The sequence below is a fragment of the Manduca sexta genome, chromosome 12 (genome assembly GCF_014839805.1).
Source record: "Manduca sexta isolate Smith_Timp_Sample1 chromosome 12, JHU_Msex_v1.0, whole genome shotgun sequence".
Taxonomy (NCBI): Eukaryota; Metazoa; Arthropoda; class Insecta; order Lepidoptera; family Sphingidae; genus Manduca; species Manduca sexta.
Window position 1 is genome coordinate 10172689 of NC_051126.1, and position 19937 is coordinate 10192625.

General features: G+C 33.7%; 4 protein-coding genes across 6 annotated transcripts in view; 1 reads left to right on the top strand and 3 right to left on the bottom strand.

The window, feature by feature from the left end:
* Positions 1–3733, bottom strand: part of LOC115443673 — a 44396-nt gene extending 40663 nt beyond the window's left edge. For both annotated transcript variants that reach the window (XM_030169164.2, XM_030169163.2), the window contains exon 1: positions 3318–3733. In XM_030169164.2, coding sequence (XP_030025024.1) covers positions 3318–3443 — 126 coding nt within the window. In that variant the 5' untranslated portion in view covers positions 3444–3733. The remainder of the gene's footprint in view (positions 1–3317) is intronic.
* A 1236-nt stretch (positions 3734–4969) lies between these two features.
* LOC115443672 (nudC domain-containing protein 3) lies at positions 4970–7347 on the top strand. The gene is given in 6 exon segments (XM_030169162.2): positions 4970–5269; positions 5353–5747; positions 5899–6084; positions 6175–6231; positions 6234–6289; positions 6975–7347. Coding segments are annotated over 6 exon segments (987 nt in total). The 5' UTR covers positions 4970–5156; the 3' UTR covers positions 7155–7347.
* LOC119189093 (zinc-type alcohol dehydrogenase-like protein SERP1785) lies at positions 7213–8618 on the bottom strand. The gene is given in 4 exon segments (XM_037437899.1): positions 7213–7509; positions 7512–7842; positions 7844–7984; positions 7986–8618. Coding segments are annotated over 4 exon segments (1116 nt in total). The 5' UTR covers positions 8457–8618; the 3' UTR covers positions 7213–7336.
* Positions 8619–10845: 2227 nt separating this feature from the next.
* On the bottom strand, positions 10846–19332 carry LOC115443675 (TBC1 domain family member 16). 2 transcript variants are annotated; one of them, XM_030169167.2, is made up of 8 exons: positions 18789–19327; positions 18269–18437; positions 17052–17248; positions 16369–16870; positions 15452–15596; positions 14450–14556; positions 13695–13876; positions 10846–13230 (listed from the first exon to the last, which is right to left on the bottom strand). In XM_030169167.2, exons 1-8 carry the CDS (start codon positions 19153–19155, stop codon positions 13037–13039), a joined length of 1863 nt encoding a protein of 620 aa, XP_030025027.1. In that variant the 5' UTR covers positions 19156–19327; the 3' UTR covers positions 10846–13036. The 2 variants fall into 2 exon arrangements, with proteins under 2 accessions (XP_030025027.1, XP_030025026.2); XM_030169166.2 differs by having other exon boundaries at positions 18269–19332.
* Positions 19333–19937: the final 605 nt, after the last annotated feature.

Below are 19937 nucleotides of genomic sequence, written 5' to 3' on the forward strand. Positions count from 1 at the left end.
TTCACGGGCATCCGGTGTTTCGACGCTTTGATTTTACTAAACGTCCACCGTGTTTAAAAGATCTACTTTTATATAGATTTTAGAACATGGTTGTTAACATACGAAGTTTTAGGATAGAGTTGGATTAAGATAATACTTTCAGTGGCAATGTTTGTACGTATTGACTTGTGACGTCTAGAATTAATAATTACTATAGATAAAGATTAACGTGGTATATGCAGTAATGTATATACACGATGAAACTAAAGTGCATATTTGATATTATCTACAGTCCTCGTATTTAACGTTCATAAAACGTGCTCAAATGAGAAAAATCAATGACGCACTGGAAATTCCATGCCATACTACTATTTTTAGATAAAAACTATGGACATGTGTATCTATTTAGCCCAGAACTTACATTTGGTCTGAGCCACATATCTGACAAATCTGTGACATTGCTAGATATTGCTTAATTGTCCTGTGCTAGAAAATTACCACGCACAAGATAAATATTTCCGCTCAATCAATACCTTAGTTCATTCGAAACCTAATTAGAATAATTATGTTCGCAACTTAGATGTCTTTGTAAAAAGCATTTGAGGTACCCAATTATACACATACACACCATCCTTTGTCAGCGAAGAGGTAGGCAAAGGCGCAATTGGTGCACCCACTTTTCGTCATGCGTGTTCCGTCCAATGGTGTCCATATATTCAATATACATACAAAGCATCACGCCTATCTCCCATAGGGGTAGGTACAGACCATGGATTACCACTTTGCACGATTCTGGCATACTTCTCTGGCTTCCTCCATCTTAATCAATCTTTTCATGCAGTCCCACCGGTTCAGGGAACTTTTGACCTGACCGTTACTAAGAATGTCCGATATTTGACATTCGAAGTTTCTGTGCGGTCGACCCCTACCGGCTCTTCCACCATGGTTTGATTGGGCCTAATAGTCATTTTCTTTAGAAACTGATTAATCGTGCTACCTCTAAGGCTTAATAACTTTGACTATAAAAGTCTATGACCGTAAAATATAAGCGTGGTCAGATAAAATAACAGTGGCCGCAGCCAAGACGCCTTTCTACAATAGCTTACGCTAATAGAAAATCATAGGCAATAAACAGTAAAGTTACTTATAGACCGGACATCAGGCGAATTTGTGCTCCAAAAGTTATTACCAGTCGTAAGTCGCTGTAATATTTGAAAAGCCCGTATGACAAGACGTCTTTCGATATTAATACAAAAATCACATACTCACAGAATATGCTTATATGCCCATTAAATACGTTCAAATCACTATATGGAATAAATATGAAGTATCTTACATTGATGTTTTGCTATTTCACGGTAGATTGACAACGCATAAGCGCAAAAGTTTTGTATGACAATCTTCCCAATGTCCTCTCTATATAATGTAAAAACAAATATAATATGTATAAATGACATGAGCGATAGACTGATCGCTTGAATATGTCATCCCCATACATCTTTTGTTTTCTCTTAGCTTTAACCAGGCATTAAAATTTGTAGAAAAGCATGCTGTCTACGGCCCCAGGGATTGATTATTTGTTTTTTCATAATTTAAACAAATACAGCCAGTTCGAGGGTATTAATTAGTAAAATTTAATTTTAAGAATGCTGTTCTGTGACTTGTTAATCTGGTTTCTTGATGGATATTATTTATCTTGCACAACATTTTGACGCAGTTTATACTCATTAGTTATTTTGATAGATTTGACACAGGTATTCTTCATTATTGTTACTCACTAAGTATCTAAGCCAAGTACAAAAGTAATAATAGACAAGAGGGCGTTGGTAGTTTTGTCGATGCGTAACATCGAGCAAAAACTCTTAGCACCGTAGTTAAAGAAAACAAACTACAAAGTTTGATAAAAACTGACGCAGTTAATAAATGAAATTAGTTCGTAATATTTTTTTACATTGCCCAACTAAACAGTTGAAAATGTTTTAGGCGACTGTACTTTTTTGAATACTGATAGCTAGTTGTAAACCAGTTTTTCGTAGAATAATGCATTTAAGATGTATTGCTAAAAAGATCTAAGGTTTTCAAGTGTATGTATGTCCATTTTTTATCTTATTGCCTAAAGAAATAGCGAACACGTTCATTAACAATTTGAGGACACCGATGACTCAGGAAAGGCGCTATGTTGGCGATATCCGTTCATATTAAATTCGACCATAGTGTTCATGGAATAAGGTTAGATAATTAAGGTTAGGTATTCAGTTTAACAAATTATACAAACTAATCCGGAATTTCTAGCCCTCTCATAATTACATTACAAAAACTAAGTAATTCCAAATGCAACACTAGGATCTCCAAGTTTTGATTATGGGCTGGTCATGTACATAAGTACTTAATAGTTGACAACTTGAATTCTAAAAGATCTTCGTTGAGTCACTTTAACTTTTTCTTATTACCATACACGTTTACAATGGGGAGATATATTTTATCGGTCAAATTTTTTATCTTCACGTACGGATGCGCAGGAGTCGCTCACGGAATAGTACAGTTACGTACACATTCGTGCCATTAAATACGTGCATATTTATGCGTAACGTGTCTACAATAACGGTGCCAACTGCCAACAGGCAAGGACTAAGAACAGTGGTAATACATTTTTATCATTGAATCATTTACTTTCGAACTAATTGAAGTTTCATTGTTTTGAATTGTTCATTGGTAATGTTGGGAAAACAATTGGCCATAAAGTAAACATACGTTATTTTATAAATATCTTTGCAATATTTTATGGGCGTGCGTATTCTGTTTTAATATCTGCTTATTTGTTTACTAAACGTAAAAGCAAAGATGGAAAGACAAATTACAAATTAACATATTTTTTTTATTTTATTAACTTGTTGCTAAATGTACCAATAAGTATTTAACCTACTGCCTATTTCCATATTACACACGCACTTCGGTATTTAAAAAAAACAAATATCCCGATAACTGTACCTTATACCTGCCTACTGGCATCGTAACTCCTAAGAATACCAGCATAACTTTGACTTATTAAGTGCAACTATGTTCGCCTACGTGATGAATAAAGCATTTTTTTTTTTTATTATTTTAAATTCTGTCCGTAAATTTCGGAATTTAATATTTAATCTAATTTATATTATAAATGTGGCAAAGTATAGATACATAGCAAAACTTACACTTTTCTTAGTATATTCAAACCTACATAACTTATCTAGCAAAACCACAATAAGGAAAAGTACAAAATACAAAAGTTACATTAACATATGTTTTTTCCGTAATTTAATTAGAAATATTAAACATAAGTAGTCTTTAAAACACCTCACCTGTATGTTACTGCGTTTTACTTCAATGTATAGCCAGTTATCTGTTGAAAAAGCTATGGCCATCAAAGCAGCAGCCACGATTGCTGTAATGGTCGCTATAGATAAAGTTACCGCTGAGCAAGGCATTTTTACAACCTTCGAGACAGTAAAAGATAGAATATAAAGATTATTAACACAATCACAACACTTTTCAGGATAGTTCACCTATACAGCATTTTCGTAAACATTTAACGGAACGGAGAACACGACAGCACACTCACAATATAATAAAAACTCATACGAATGCGGTCATCGCCTGCAGCGTACCAAGTTCGCGCGCGAGACTTCTTTGCCTACTTCACTTCGCCTTGCCTTGCCGCTCTCTTGCGGATGTGAAACTTTCGAAAGCGAAGTGGCCGCACCAAGTGGCGGGAATGTAAATTAAAAACAGGTCTTGGGATACCAGTAGTAAAATTAATCTAACAATATAGCAGTTATATTGGTATTCTTTTACAAAAGTTTTTAAAAAATGCGGGATTTTTTAAATTTCTTTAATATTCAGATTATAAATTAATATTCATAATGCAAAATTTTTTTTTAAAACGTCACGTCGTAAAGCGATACATCGTACTACAAAACATTTTTACAGGTGGATTAAAGTTATATGTTTATTTTTTTAAACACAAAGAATAAATAATTTATAATACTACACTTTGGAGTGTTTTTTTTTTATTCTAAATTATAAATAATCGTCTAGTTATACGGTAGGTGGTGCTTATAACTGATCTTATATAAAGCAAAAATTGATCCAAACAGATCAATCCGAATAATTTATATCAGAAAAAAAAAAGAATATGTGATGTACAATTGTAATATACAATTGGAATTATATTTAAAAACAATAAATTACACGCATGTTAATGGCACGCATCTGAAAACCTGAAGATTCATTATTATCCCAATAAGGTAGTACAAACTTTTAAAAATGCATTTATTAAAAATGTTAGTCATCCAAAATCTAACTGAAAAAGAATTTTGGAAAATCCACGCAACACTAATTAAGTTATAAAGCTTTGAAATTTGGCATAAGAGGTAGCTGTCAAATAACAGAAATAGCAAACTGTGACGTTATTGAGTATCACTGATCATGACGCTTCGTGCGTGAGATAAAGATAACACGATAACCCAAGCTCAACCCCACATTTGCTCATAACAATATTTCATATATGAATAACCTCTTTATTTTTTAATCAATTTTAATGATGATTTCACAGAAGATTTTTTTTTTAATATTTTATTTACCTACGATAATGTACAAAATCAAATGCAGCAAGCTATCCTATTGGAACAGTTGCACTATACTCATAAATAAATAATAACTAAATTATAGCTTTCTTTTTGTCATCGGTTGAAATACGTCATGTCTTTCATGCGACTAGTCAATGTAGCGAAATATAAAAGTACGTGTATTGTGTGTGTTGCGTACACATCTTTATCGTTTTTTTCTTTGTGTATAATTAATGAACCGATTCAGAACGGATCTACTAATAAAAAATTGTCGGTTTAGTTGTAAAATCGGGAGTTTCTCTTCGATCACGCGCTCAGTTAATTTTACGGTGGATTTTCTTAACCCTATTTTGTTTTTTTTTATTATAGGATATTGCAAAACTGACATCTGGTAACACTGCCGAGCGCTGTCATTGGGCTCAATTGACTGTTCTTTAGAGCGTAATATTTCTTTTTTAAAAATGCTGTCATTTGTCAATTTTGAATTTTCATAATATGGTGGAGACCGAGGTTTATATGTATACATTTTGAAAATCAAGTAAATAAAGGAATAATTATACGACCTAGTGAAAAATGTCTCATACAAACGATTTTACAAAATATGATGATGTATTGACAAATATATTGGTGAATGAAAAATCTATTCTGGGCTTCCTTTCGGCTATATTCAGCTTTTTAGCAAGACGGTATGTATGCATGATTTTCATACACATTGTAATACTTGTATACTTAAATTATTATTAAATCTCATGACACTTAATTTTCATAGGACCGACTTCTACTATGTCACCGAGGGACCCTACGAAAACATGGGCTTTCCGCCGGGAGTTGCGGAGGAATTAGTCATAAAAGTTCTCAAAACATGTGACCCAAAGAACCGAAAGGCGCCAAATGGCGCTCGCAAACCCTCAGACATAAATGACGAAATAATGTGCTCAACTGTTGCCCAAGAAGTGGAAGTTATTGCAGATAATGAGGATGATAATGAAGAAAATGAAACACAAGTTGTCACAGAAAATCCAAAGGAAGAAAAAGAAGCAACAGCTTCTATATCCATTCCTGAGGACTATAAACCTCCAGTGATACCAACACAAAAGAATAGTGAAACCTATAATGGTGCTCAAAGAGATAATTATTGTTGGTCGCAGTCTATCACAGAACTTGGTACTTATATAAATTTAATTACCTTCTTTTTTTTTCAATATTCACCTTCTCATTTATATTTTTAAATATTGTGTTGTATAAATATTTATTTATTATTTTTTAATTACAATAGATTATACTAATATAACATCATACATTTTTATACTTACAGATGTTACAATAAAACTGCCTCCAAGTGTGAAAAGCTCTAAAGATATAAAGGTGTCTATCAACCCAGGTGATATTTGTGTTGCTTGTAAAAACGGAGATGTTATAATAAAGGATTCATTGCCATTCAAAATCAAAACTATTGATAGCTTCTGGAGTATTAGCGAAGGCAAAGTTTTGATTCATTTAGGTAGCTATCATACTAATAACATACTTTCTATTTCAATTATTCCCTATATAATTTTTTCATCTACTATTTTTCCACAATGTCAATTTACAGAGAAAGTACAGGAACGATGGTGGGATAAATTATTAAATACTGAGGTACCAATTGATCTTTCAAAATAGATTGTTCTCGACGTTTGGATGAGTTACCTGAAGATCATATTGCAAAGGTAAATAATTATTAGAAACATACCTATATGAGTTCACCACTGCAACTCTTAAACGGTGCATAAAGATTTACTAGTGGCAGTCTTTTTATCTATATGTGATTGATATAAGTCTGTTTCATTTGAGAAAGAAAAGTCCAAGTTAGGACCCTGATTCCCTATGCCACATATTATTTTGACAGCATTATATAACATGCATTATGTAATTATAATTTGTATTTTATGTATTTCAATGTTATTAATTAGCTTACTTATATGCCTTATATTTAAATTAAATGTCAGTTACTTTATTTATGGCTAGTCAACCTTATAGTGGTACTCCACCATAAGGTTGTCTGGGAGGGAATACCTTTAGCTTTAAGTCTAAATACATTTGTATATAATATGCAAATAAATGAACATGCACATAATGCATCTTATCATGTTTACAACAATTGAAATTGGCACAACAATTGGAATTGTACACCATTTCACACCAATTCCAAGAAGCTATAATTTGAAAATTTTGCCCAACTTGGGATTTGAACCCTAGACCTATAGATCCAGCTCACAAACTCTGTCACTAGACTAAGGAAGAAACAAATGTCTATTGAATATACTTTTGAAAGAATACCATTTTCTCCTATTTACCCAAAATAGTTACAAGTTAATTACAATACATTATTGAAAATTTTTCAAATATTTTTAGATCAAGGAATTGCAATGGAATCAAGAACAAAAAAGTAAGGGTCTACCTACAAGTGATGACATACGTAACATGGAAATTTTGAAGAAGGCATGGAATGCTCCAGGCTCTCCATTTAAAGGACAAGAGTATGATCCTTCATTGTTGCAACTGTCATCACAAACATTGGGAAAAAAGGATTGAAATATAATAGAGATATAACGGAAAGATATTTTTCTTTTGTAAAAATAAATGCAACATATTTTTCTTATAAAATATTCTAGTATATTATGAATAAACTCATTTTATAAATATAAAAAAATATGCATAAACTTTAGAATATATAACAGTTCTGTGTAAAAAAAAAAAACATTTTTAAAATAAAGTCAAAATCCACTTAACACAAGCTTTCCAATCATTTTCTGCTCCTCTATAAGCCTATGGGCTTCCCTCAAATTGGCAGCATTAATCGGTGACAATGTTTTTGTAAGTGTACATTTTAGTGTACCATTGTCTAGCATTTTTGATACCTCCTGCAATATCTCATGATGGCGGAAAAATCTTCCGTATCATATTTGATTCTAGTTAACATGGACTCTGACACTAAAGTAACACTTTTGTCCTTCAAAGGCCTTAAATCAACAGGTCCGCTACTGTCAACAATGATTGAGATCTTGCCTTGGGGTTTAATTATTTTCATTAATGTATCCCAATAAGGAAATGGATCATAGTTTACTAGGATGAAATCAACACCATTTGCATAACCAAGTTTATCTAGCTGTGGTTCCAAATCCTCTGTGTGGTTGAGGACAATGTTAGCTCCATGTTGCAGAGTAAAAGCTTGAGATTTAGGCCGTGATGCAGTTCCAATTACAGTCAGCCCTAAATTCTTTTGCAATTTGAGTTGCCACAGATCCAACACCACCGGCACTGTTAATAATTAAAAGAGTTTTACCTTTATCTTTCTCAGACAGCAAAAGCCGGTCATATATTGTTTCATAGGCCGTCACTGAAGTTAATGGCATAGCAGCTGCTTTCCTCGAATGTTAAAGATTTCGGTTTTAAGCCCACTAAGACTTCATTTAAAGCGACATACTGTGCATTAGATCCATTTCTTCTTAAATCGCCGGTGAAAAACACTTCATCACCCACACTGAAAATCTTTGCATTTTCACCTTTAGCGACAACAACTCCTGATCCGTCCCAGCCTAGAATCCTCGGCGTTGCTTCTACATTTGGCTTAGGGGCCCGTTGTTTAGTATCAATTGGATTAACCGATGTAGCCTTTACTTCAACTAAAACATCTTTTTCTCGTATCTTTGGTATCTCAAGCTGTATATCCATAAGACTGTCGAAATTAGATATTGGTAAGTATTTATACAAACCAACACCTTTCATAGTTTTCGGTAATATTTGATTCAAAGAAGCCATTTCTTGCACAGTTGGACGTAGACCAATGACAAAATACGATAACGCGATAAATACGTAATTTAAACACACATGCATGCTTGCAATAAAATAGAAATACGGCCCAGATAATATCAGAATTTCTTTGTAGGTTGATAAGTTGTATATAGATACGGAAATAAATAAAAAAATTTGCTATCGAGATTATTGGCGGGAAATTGGGCCTCCCACCCTCGCTGGCCGTCGCATAAAACGGAGACAAATAAACTTTATAGAACTTAGGTACCTTTTTTATATTATTTAATTTTTAACCGAGAGTTTCCTGTTTCATAGTAGTTCACATTTATTTGACGTAATCGACTTTCAGTAGGTTTAAAAATTGGTAAAATTATATACCTACTTACATAAATTGTTAAAAATATTGTTAAAAGAAAAAATTATATAAACAATTAGAATTACTAACGACAGCTGATTTCTGAACTGATTCTGAATTCATATTTCCGTAAAATTTTGGCGGAAACTACGAACAGTCCATGGTGTCCTAAAATTTCGTAGACAGATATCCTGTAGGTATGTATATAATATTTAGTGATTTTTTATATTTACGCCAATGTTAGACATTGAAAAATACTATTTTACGGATTTTATCGCGGTTTTTATGTTATAATTTTCTCAATCAAGAAAAAGATTATAAAGAAAGAGGGAACTAGAAAGGATTTAACTAAGTATAATATAAAAATCGCGATAAAATTCGTAAAATATTTTTATTTCAATACATAATAATTCTACATTACATAATACATACCCAATGTTTGAACTTCAAAGATCACCTATATACCTACTTATCTATGTCAGTGTGTAAATTACCTACCTACTACTTTTATACCTACATAGCTACTCAAATGCATTTTATAAATTACTAGTTTTTGCTCGGGTCTCCAGCCAAGGAGAGCATTAAAAAAGTCCCACAATTACAAGATAAACAGTGTTGTGCGTAAAATTTCATCGAAATTAATTTAGCAGTTTCTGCTTTAACTTACCTACTTATTTCTAATAATTAATACCCAAAACTTTTCAGCCACTTCCACATACCAAGTATATAATATTGGCAAATCGATTAAGTTATTATCGACACCTACAACATCACTATAAATTACGGATTTTTTTATCACAATAATGTACGGTTGACTCACCTTTGACCTATTGATACGTTGCATAATATTGTTACCACCAATAAGACGAAAGTATATTCAATAAGTATAGATAGATATCTATAGTAGCGCTGCTAAATTATGGCTAGTTTGAAGTTAGACTGCTGATGCGCCACAAAAGGAGTCTTGATATTCATTGACGTAGGTATTGTTTTTTATTTCAATGGCTATGCTACCCTTTTGTAGGTGATCTATTTATTTTATTATATTTGAGCAATGGACTTTAGATAGTGACAGGCCACCGAGTGCAAAAAAAATGTGTTTTATGTTATTTCTCAATAATACGACTCTACCACTTTTGAGGAGAGTATCTTCCAAGATCGTTGAGAACCAGATATTAAATATATATTCGGGTCAAGAGCGTCGATGGGTTGATATGGAGAATAGATATGAGAAAAGTCGAGCACATCCCGCTTTATCAATAACGTCTTAATTGTAAATATTAGTGTGGTGCATTCATTTGAGCTTAACTGCATTGTGTCCCTTGTGAGTATACGAGTATCGTTTAGTCCATTGAAATGTTACATTTTTTAGGCCTTACGTTGACGCAAATTTTGAAATGTAGGGGGTCAGTGTAAAGTTAAAACCAAGTTTGTGTGGTCGCCACCCTTGTCCCACGTCCGCCATCTTGAAAATAGGGGTTGAAATGTTTTTTACGATGTATCTCTTAAACTATTTATCTGACAAAAAAAAATTATAATCATTTTTTGTTGCAAATTAAATTCTCTACAACTTTGGTCCAGTAACTTTTTGTCGTAGAACTAATAAATAAAAAAGTTATAAGCGAAAATGTGAAGAAATTCAATGTTAAGCAATGTCCATTGCATCGTCATCAGAACGTGTGTTTATAAGGTTCATAATACTTTTTTTTGTACTCTCATTACGTACAACACAAACCCGCGGTTGTCGGCTTGTACCCGAATTACTTGGATCCTGAATCGCTTTGGCACAGATGAAGCAATTGTTCACAAAATCAAAGTCTGACTCTGGAGCTTCTGAAACTGACGATATTTTCAAGATGGCGGCCGTGGGACAAGGGTGGCGACCCCACAAACTTGGTTTTAGCTTTACACTGACCCCCCCTACACTTCAAAAAAATAAAATTGCGTCCTCTAAAAAACACAACCCCAAATGTAACTTTTCAATGTACTATTTATCCGACATATAAAATTGACTGGCGCACTAAGTAAAAGTAGGTACCTAGTAATTTCTTTTTCCTTAAGAATTATGACAGAAGGTAAAAATAAAGCAAAGAAATCTGAAAATAAACAACATTCCATTGATGCTTGTACATTTATTTCTATTAAGATATGATAACTAATTTTCTCGTACGTCGTATCAACATTTACACATTATATTACAAGCCGATCGGTATATATCACAGAATATGCGTAACAAGTCACAATATGCGAAAATAACATCACTATAGCTTATTATTTCAAATAAATACATTTTATAACACAAAGATTATAATTAAGATGAGCAGGCAGGGCGATTACGTAGGACGTCAATAGGATGAGCAAAGAGGAGCTAATATCCGTCAACAGTCAAATCCAAAGGACGAAGCGACTTCTATTTTACGTCTACCTAAAGAACTACAAAATACAAATAATAAGTGCATTCAATCGCTATTAGACACCTATAGGTACACGATATAGCAATTTTAAATACTCATCTAATTCCACTTCATACAGACATCTGAACGAGGTTTATATTTTTTGTAAAATATTTTTATGATATGAGAACACATAGATATAGTCTGAGAATACAGTCTACACCATGAAGAATGAATACTTTAAGTATATGAATCAAAACAGTCTAAAACAATTATTTGGAACATTATAATCTCCTAACTATAATTAAGTTAGAATAAATATATGTAGTTTCTCTATTAAAGGTAAAATAAAATTATAACATCAACAAACTTATTAGAGTAAATCTACATTAAACCATTTACTTGTAACGTAATGCAAATTGATAGTAAAATTTAACGGTCTGGCATTTAATGTCATGTTGCAAAAGAAAAGCCTGTTCAGAGCGTCACGTCATTGCTTTAAAATCGCCTACGTCTATGACAATTGGTATACTTTCGTAATAAACATAGGCTTCAGAGGATTTTTTAGTTTTATATATAGGTAAGATACCTATCACAAAAAGCTACGAAGTTTCGGCTTTTATATTCATTTTCTAGGTGCTAGATGCTAAATAGTACTTATAGCATATTCTATTTTTTACATTACTTATTCCTACAAGTAAATGGCTATATGCGTTTTTATCCTTTCATAATTACTTATAACATGATAGGTATCTGATGATTTTAATACATTGAAATACTTAGGTACTGTACAAAAAGTTAAGTTAACATTTTGTAAATATTCAACGTCGGATATTAAATAATCCATTCATTAACAATGATATTATTAGAACATATTTTGTTTCTTCATTGATATGCTCTATCCCACAATAATGCCCATACAACACAAATTCATTCACTCTTCAAGAAGGTCAAAGTCGGTAGGAACAGTCTACAATTAGATAATTGTGGAGGTACTTACAATTTTCCATTCCCATACTGGAAATATGATTAAGAAATATAATTTTTTTGATTGCTTTGAATGACGAGATGAGCTTGCCGTCCGCCTGATGGTAAGCGATACGACGCCCATGAACAGTAGAAACACCATCCAACACCTTGAATTACAAATATTGTTTGGCATTCCACTGCGCTCGCCATCCTAAGATATGAGATGTTAAGTCTTATTATGTCCAATAATACACTGGCTACATTTCGCGTATTTTTCATTTCATAAGTAAATATCTTGAATGAATCAGGCAGTGCTTTTGGATATTAAAAATGGGACCATTTGTAGTCTATACCAACATAAACATAAGTACATATATATGTCATTTGTACTAAACATTTGTACAATCTTATACATTCAAACGCATAGTCAATATTCACACACTCATAATTACTTCCTTGGCCTTGAAATTAATCGTTTAATACTTTTATTACAGAAAGACATTATGTAGTGATACACGTCTCCTATTTATAATATGATGATTCCTTATTTTCATTAGTTTATAAATACATTGCAATCTTTATAAGTATACCATATCAAATACAATACGTACGATTTGTGTACCAACAGCCATTCAATAATTGATTATTTATCCCGTCAATTAATAATTATATTGTTTCTGTATACTATGTTAAATTTATAAATCAGGTCACGTTTTTATACAAAGTTGATTATTTAGTCCGATGCGACTTAGTATTTCATCACACTGTAATTAGGTTATTCAACATGTACGAGTATAATATAAAATGCCTCAATAAGTCAGATCATAATTCCATAAACGATAATAAACACGTAAATGCAAATATGGCAATAAATACATTTGGTACCGATATTAAAATTACAAACTTAAATGATTTTGTTACATTGAAAACGACTCGTTAATTATTTACTGAACAGTGTATTCGCAGAAGTCGTGGGCGCCAGTGCATTCGACGCTGGGACGGTGGGTGGAATCCCAAATCCCCGGGCCGCATCGCTGGCACATACCCGCCAGTGTGCAAGGAATGCGAACCAACTGCCTAAACTGGTGAAGCAAACCGCGAGCCTTGCGCAATATCAACCGACCGTCCATGTACATGGCTGAAAATAAATGTGTCATTGGAAATAACTTTGTAATGTTTTATGACGAACTGTTTTTGTAAACTTTCAAAGCAGCGATCATGTTTTGTTTGCGTTTGTTTACATGAGTTTATACCCAATCATTAAACAAATATAAATGAGAAATAGGATCCAATAAAACCCATACATAGTGGATGGTACCAACTTCTAATCAGTGATACAAAATATCCCCCTTTAACTCACAAAGTGATAGACGTATGAAACAAAGGGACAGAATAATATTGATTATAAGTAGATAATTATTAGCACCAGCGATTATCTAAATAACAATAAAAATAGGAACGTTTGTGAGTTTGTTTGTTTGAATATTTGTAGGGGCTTATCTCTGGAATTACTAAACCGATAAAAAAGAAACACGAATAGAAAGTTACATTACTCCTGAGTGCTATAGCCTACTTTTTATCATCATATAGAATATAACTTACCAAGAGAACTGAAGTGCAACAGCATTTCATCGGTGTTGAGATCTTGGGCGATGACGTCATCCGCGTAGACAGCAATGATGGCCAGGCACAGGAACAAGTGGAAGTAGTCCGTCTGGTAGTTCGCCCAGCAAGCTTCCCACATGCGCAGCGCTACGGCTTCGGTAAACTCCCTCTTGAAACACCTGTTATGTTTCATTAGAAATTTGATCCTTCGAGCTCGAGTTTCGGTTATGCGAGTTTGTAACGGAAATATTTAAAAGCTATTATGTAAGTTTTTGAGAGTCAAGTCATAATAAGAAATTAACGGTACCTTAGTATAATATTATGACTCAAGATCTGCAAGATTTACGTACATATTTGTACTTGCTAATTGTATTCAATGTAAGTAGGTATTGATTCTTTGATTCCATAGTCTATTTGCTAGCATAAGTATTTATAGCGTAGCTACGCGTTATGCTTCCGTGATATATTTGAAATTAATGGTGTTCTTCGCGAAGTACCCTTTATGTACTTATTGTGATATTGATATGGAAATCAATATCCGTAAAGATTTACTGATACTTTAAGTCCTTCCTATAGTTGGTGATGGACGTACACTACGAACTTAAAACATGCGGCTTTATAAGAACGCGTACATACTCGGTTAGATGTCTCAGACACACGACAGGCTTACTAATAATGGTTCATGGTGTCGAACAATGAAAACGAGGGCTGCGAAACACAGACAATAAAACGATGCATATTATGATACTTACAACAATATCCAACGGTGGCAGAACAGCAGTTCCATGGCATCCACGTGTTTCTCTAAGTGTTTGTAAAAGTGTGGCAGCATTAACCTTATCAGCTCTCGCAAATAACTCTGTAATTAATTGGATAAGCGTATTACGAGACATATTTTCAATTTAACGGAAACAAGGAAACTTCTGCTGTTTAATGTATTCCTAGAATCTGGGACAAACAATGTCTCAGAAGAGGTAATAAATAAATACTTATAAATTTAAAGACATATTTGACGCCATCATAATACTTATGTACTGAGAGCGTAATAGAGAAGGAAATAAAAAAAGACAATATACACATAATAATAAAAGATAAGGAAAAAGGACATAAGTACATTTTTAAAATATTGTAAGCAAGTAGCACTTAAGGTAATAAATAATTATGTACCTAATAATAAGTGTAGAGAGTAAGCATACATAAATAAAACATAAATAAGGAAAGAAAATAAATAAAATACATAAAAAAAAATAATAAAATATATAAAAACTCTGGTACTGCCAGGGGGAACGAGAAAAAAAAAATAAAAAATACTTATGTACTTGCGTATCATTCGTTTCGTTCCATATACATATACTATTTTAATCTCATAGGATCTAGATTTCTACAACTATGCACTAAAGAAAATTAGACAACAATGCATTACACCGTCGTAGTTTTACTTGTTTGCAACGTCGTAATCTATTTTACGCGGTAAATAGGTACCTAGAAATGGTGTTGAGTGTATTCGGAACTTAATAATTTACGACGAGACTGCTATATATTATGTTGTTTTTAATATTTTTTAATTTATTAAGTCTGTGCGATTTGGGGTTTTAGGATCGTGACATAAATGTTAAGTTGACAGAAGTTTTGGGCGCCAAAACGACCAGAGCAAGCAGTCAGTGTTATAAGTTAGACATAGTAGTTAACCATTATGTATTTTTAAATAAATAGTTGGCAATATAACCCAAATTCATTACATAAAAGGGACTTACAAGGTTATTATCCATGTCGTTATCTGTTGGTGTGCATACGAATATCGCTCGCTGCATGAGACCGACGAAACACCAGAATGCCTCCGCTTCGCATTTTATCTCGCACAAAACCGGCGCCAATAAATCGCTCATGCCTTGGGTGTAACTAAGGAAGGAAAACAGGACGTTAGTGAGATGTGAGGATCATTGCTTCTAGAAAATTAATGGTTATCAACTCATATGAATGCAACAGGGCTAGCGCAGATCTAACAAAAAATACTATATTATGGATGATAATAAAGTTCTATGCTATAGAATATTTTATTATTTTTTCTTTTTTTATACACGCAAATTGACTCTTCTGTACCTGACTATCGGTGCAGTGCAATGGCATCTTGATAGAGTATTGACTGACAGAGATAACACCTCATTAGTCAACATAATTACTACCGACAACTCCCAGGATTCGACACATTTACATACGTGAGCCACTATGGCACGTTTTACACCTTTCGCCGTGGTCGCTATAATGTAGCATTTAAAGAGTTGGGAAACCTGTTGTTTGCTGTATATACCTACTACTTTGTTAGTGGAAGTTAACAATGAAATGATAATGATGATACTGCTTAAATAGGTGTATAATGATTTAAAAAAAAAAACGCGGATACACACGCTCGCGATTCACACTTTTTAGTGGTAGACTCGTGCGTAGAGTTGTTAATTATTGTTTTTGCGTGTTTAACTTTGTTATACTTGCACAGTGTCAAATATTTTATCACTGAGTTTAAATCCCATATTGTGCGCATAGTTTTCCGCTAGATCTGCGCTAACCTTAATGAAATCCTGTTGCTGGCGGCTGGCTCTACTTGTGTACCTATAGTTAGTAGAATTACCATATTTTGTGAATTACTTTGATAGAAAATAACTTTGACGCTTACCCCAAAACAGGATTATATACAGCATAATTCAGCAATATGTTCTTCATGATCTCTACATTGTAATTGTTTTCTCCAGCGAAAAATGGGTTCCCACGATCTGTTCTTACAACATCTTTCTCAATCACGCATTGTATTGTTTTCCTAAACGCCGCATGTTGTTCTGGAGTCATCTTTTCAAGCCTCCTTCGTGTAATCTCTTCGTATTCCCGTGTCCTAATTTGAAGTATTATCTCTCTTTCTTCATATGTTGAATTGTATGGATAGCAATGTAACAGGAACGGCCAAACTTCTCTTCTCAACTCTTTGTCTAAACCTCCGAAGAAGACGCATTTCCTTAGAAACAAATCGTCTTCTATTACACCTTTTCCGTTCATGACTTTGCCATAAAATAGTTCTGGAGTGATTTTCGGAAGTTTTCCTTCTTCGGGGTGTTGCTCAGATTTCTGTACTTCAGGACGGCACACCATGAAATGACGATACGGCAAGTTGGGCTCCTCAGAACCTGCAAGGATGGACTATATTTGTACTCTCAGTCACCGCACCTAAAGCAATGAAACTGGCCTTATTCTGTTCCTATGTTCAGACTGAAAACTTCGCGAAATCTTCAAAAACGGTTAAACCAGATTCTTAATGAACAAAACGTATGAAGCAGAATAAGGCCTGACAACGCCTGCGTTACACACCTGGAGTGAGTTTAATGTTATGCAGCAATGAGTGCCATCTGTGTAACACTTGGGCCAGATGGTCTAACCCACCGTGGTGAAAGTGAAGTATTTTATATTGCGACTCTCTAGACGCCACTACGAGTTGCCCACACGTGCAATTATCATCGTTGAAGAATAGCCGAAGGGAACGCATCTGGCTAAGGTCTACTGAGAACCTGTAATTAATCAAATTAATTACATAGACATATATTTTTGGTGAACTTTATTTAAAATGGTCTTTATTATGATATAAAGAACTTAGTTATTTAAGTTGTAAATACTAAGTTTCGGGGTTTCGTCTTCTACCATTATAAAACGAAATCCGGATACTTAGTAACAATATAAATAAAAATGATATGCCAAGAACGTCCAATTAATATTAATAGCTTTGGTATTCGATAAATCCCTTAAAGCATTAATTAACCCGGGTGACCTCTATATTTCGAATATTACGTATACCCTAGTTTATAAGCAATTATAATTGCGTCACAGTAGAAACAGGCATAAGTGCTCTCCGTTCGACTTCAGAAAACCAATTAGAATTACAAATCACGTGAATATGAAACAAATTCTTGTTATGGAATAAATAAATAGCTGACTGAATTGATGAAATCAATAAATTCATTACACATATTAATGCATAAAGCAACTATCGTCATTAGTTCATTCATGTTGTCTATTTAAAGGTTTTTATAGGGACGTCTGCCCACGCACATGAATAATACAGAATAAGATGATAGTTAACCGCTCCCGCGAGTCCTCAGGAATGCCAGCTTAACGAAGTAGCGACGTGGGGTTGTCTATACACTTGTATATTATATAGAGTTATATAATCTAATATGTAGGTATTGATACCTATATATTAGATTATATAACTCTTAGTAGGTATGATATCAAAATATTGGTAGAGTCTCTTCTACTAGTATTAATATAGATAATATTATCCAATTTCGCCTGCAGTTTATAATGAATGCTACCACATATACCATTATGCGTATAAATCTGCATGTAATTTACACAATGATTAGTTAGCCAGGCTTGATATCTTATCAATATTATCATTATGTTTGTATAAAACGTTCATAGATATTTATAAATTCTTTCTTTAAAATATAAGTATATCTTTTTCTATGACGCTTAGATCTGAGAACGAAGATAGTACAAGCATAAATAGTTTAATCTATATTTGTACTGACCTTCGACATTTCATCGGAGCTCTTCTTTGCGGCACCGGCGAACTGTGCACGCTATCAGGAAACACCAAATTATGTTTTAGGGCTAAAAATTCTGGCGTGCTCATCCAATTGGGATTACCCTCGTCGCAAGAGCTCATTGACAGCGATCTGATAAATCTATCCCCTGAAACTGAATCAGGAGTCAAATCGGAATTTTCTATAGTAGGATTAGCTATTGTTATATTTACTGAAGTCATCGACTGTGACCTCACGTGCTTATCGTATACAAACACTTCATCCTTCATTTCTTCTTTTTCAAAACTGCCAAAGACATTATCTTTTGTAGAATCAATTGATTTTACTGTTGGTTTGGAGCTGGTCGATAGTTCCTCCTGTGTCGTATCATTTTGTGTAAATCTCGTATCTGAAGACTTAATACTTTGTTTGTCAGAATTAGAATTTAAACTAGTTGTTTCAGAAGAATCGGAAAAAGCATTTTCGTTATTGCTATAATTTTTTATCGTTTTATTTGTGTCATTACGTGATTTTGTGTAGGGGATTTCCTTCGGAGCAGCAGGTCTATTAGCCACACAGACTAGCTCATCACTCGGGCTGGTCTCCACAGCTGACGGACATTTCTTCAACGTAGAGTTCGGTATCCAATTAAGAAATAGCGTAGGCCGCTTGGCGTTGTTGTGCTGATCTGTGAATACTTTAGTTGTCACCGTCAAATAGCCAGGATGATGTACTATATCTAATTCATGCCTTGCGATAGTTGGGGGATGTACGCATACATTGTTCTTGCAAAACAATATTTCGTTGTCCACATAATCAGGTGGGTCTTCATCGTCAAACTCCAAGCCCAGAAAATAGCTCGAAGCTCGTTTCAACAACTCGGGCAACGGCATCGTTCACATTTCCTCAATTCGTCACTGCACAATAATTGCGACGTGGTATTTGTCACTCGGGACAGCCTCATTCAAGCGACACTCAATGTGTACTACGCGCATGTAAACACCTACACAACTGCGTTGATAACATTGTATTGATCCGAACAACGAGAATAGCAGCGGCACTCGGACTAACGTCACAGCTGTGCTTTATGACAGCGATCAGCGCCTTGCCTTTATCGTATTGCAACTATTTCTATAATAAGGCTTAATATTTTACAGTGTACAATTAATAATAATATGTACACTAATCAAGGAAACGTTTGGAATATGTATTTTAATACAACGTGAATGGATGCCTATAAAACGAATATTTAATATGTTGGTAAATTGAAGGTGATCAAAAGGTCAAAGGTAATAAAAACGATTACCTGACTATAGATGTGCATACGTAAAGTGTTATGCACATAAGTGCATCGAATTTATAACATAACGACGACGGTTCTACTTATGACAAAAGAATTTAATAGCTAAGTCTAGGCTACCATTTAAGGATACCTGGGACATATAATAATTATAAATCGGTCATCAATCATGTAGCCATAGCGTAACACTAAAAGCTCTGTAAATCTATGGAATGGGCGTGTAACAATTAATCAATAATTTACCGAGTACTGACAGATACAGGAGGCAGGACATCTAAAGCGTGCGTACAGTGTTAAAAGTTTTAAATAAAAAATACAAGTTTTGAATAATGCTGCCGTATTCGTACACAGAGGTAAGGAAAAACGTACGTATTA

Coding starts and splice junctions, on each gene's coding strand:
- LOC115443675 (XM_030169166.2), bottom strand. CDS start 19,155: ATGCCGTTGCCCGAGTTGTTGAAACGAGCTTCGAGCTATTTTCTGGGC. Junction 14,557..15,451: donor ACGACATGGATAATAACCTT/GTAAGTCCCTTT, acceptor AATTAATTACAG/AGTTATTTGCGAGAGCTGAT. Junction 13,877..14,449: donor TGCCACCGTTGGATATTGTT/GTAAGTATCATA, acceptor GAAACATAACAG/GTGTTTCAAGAGGGAGTTTA.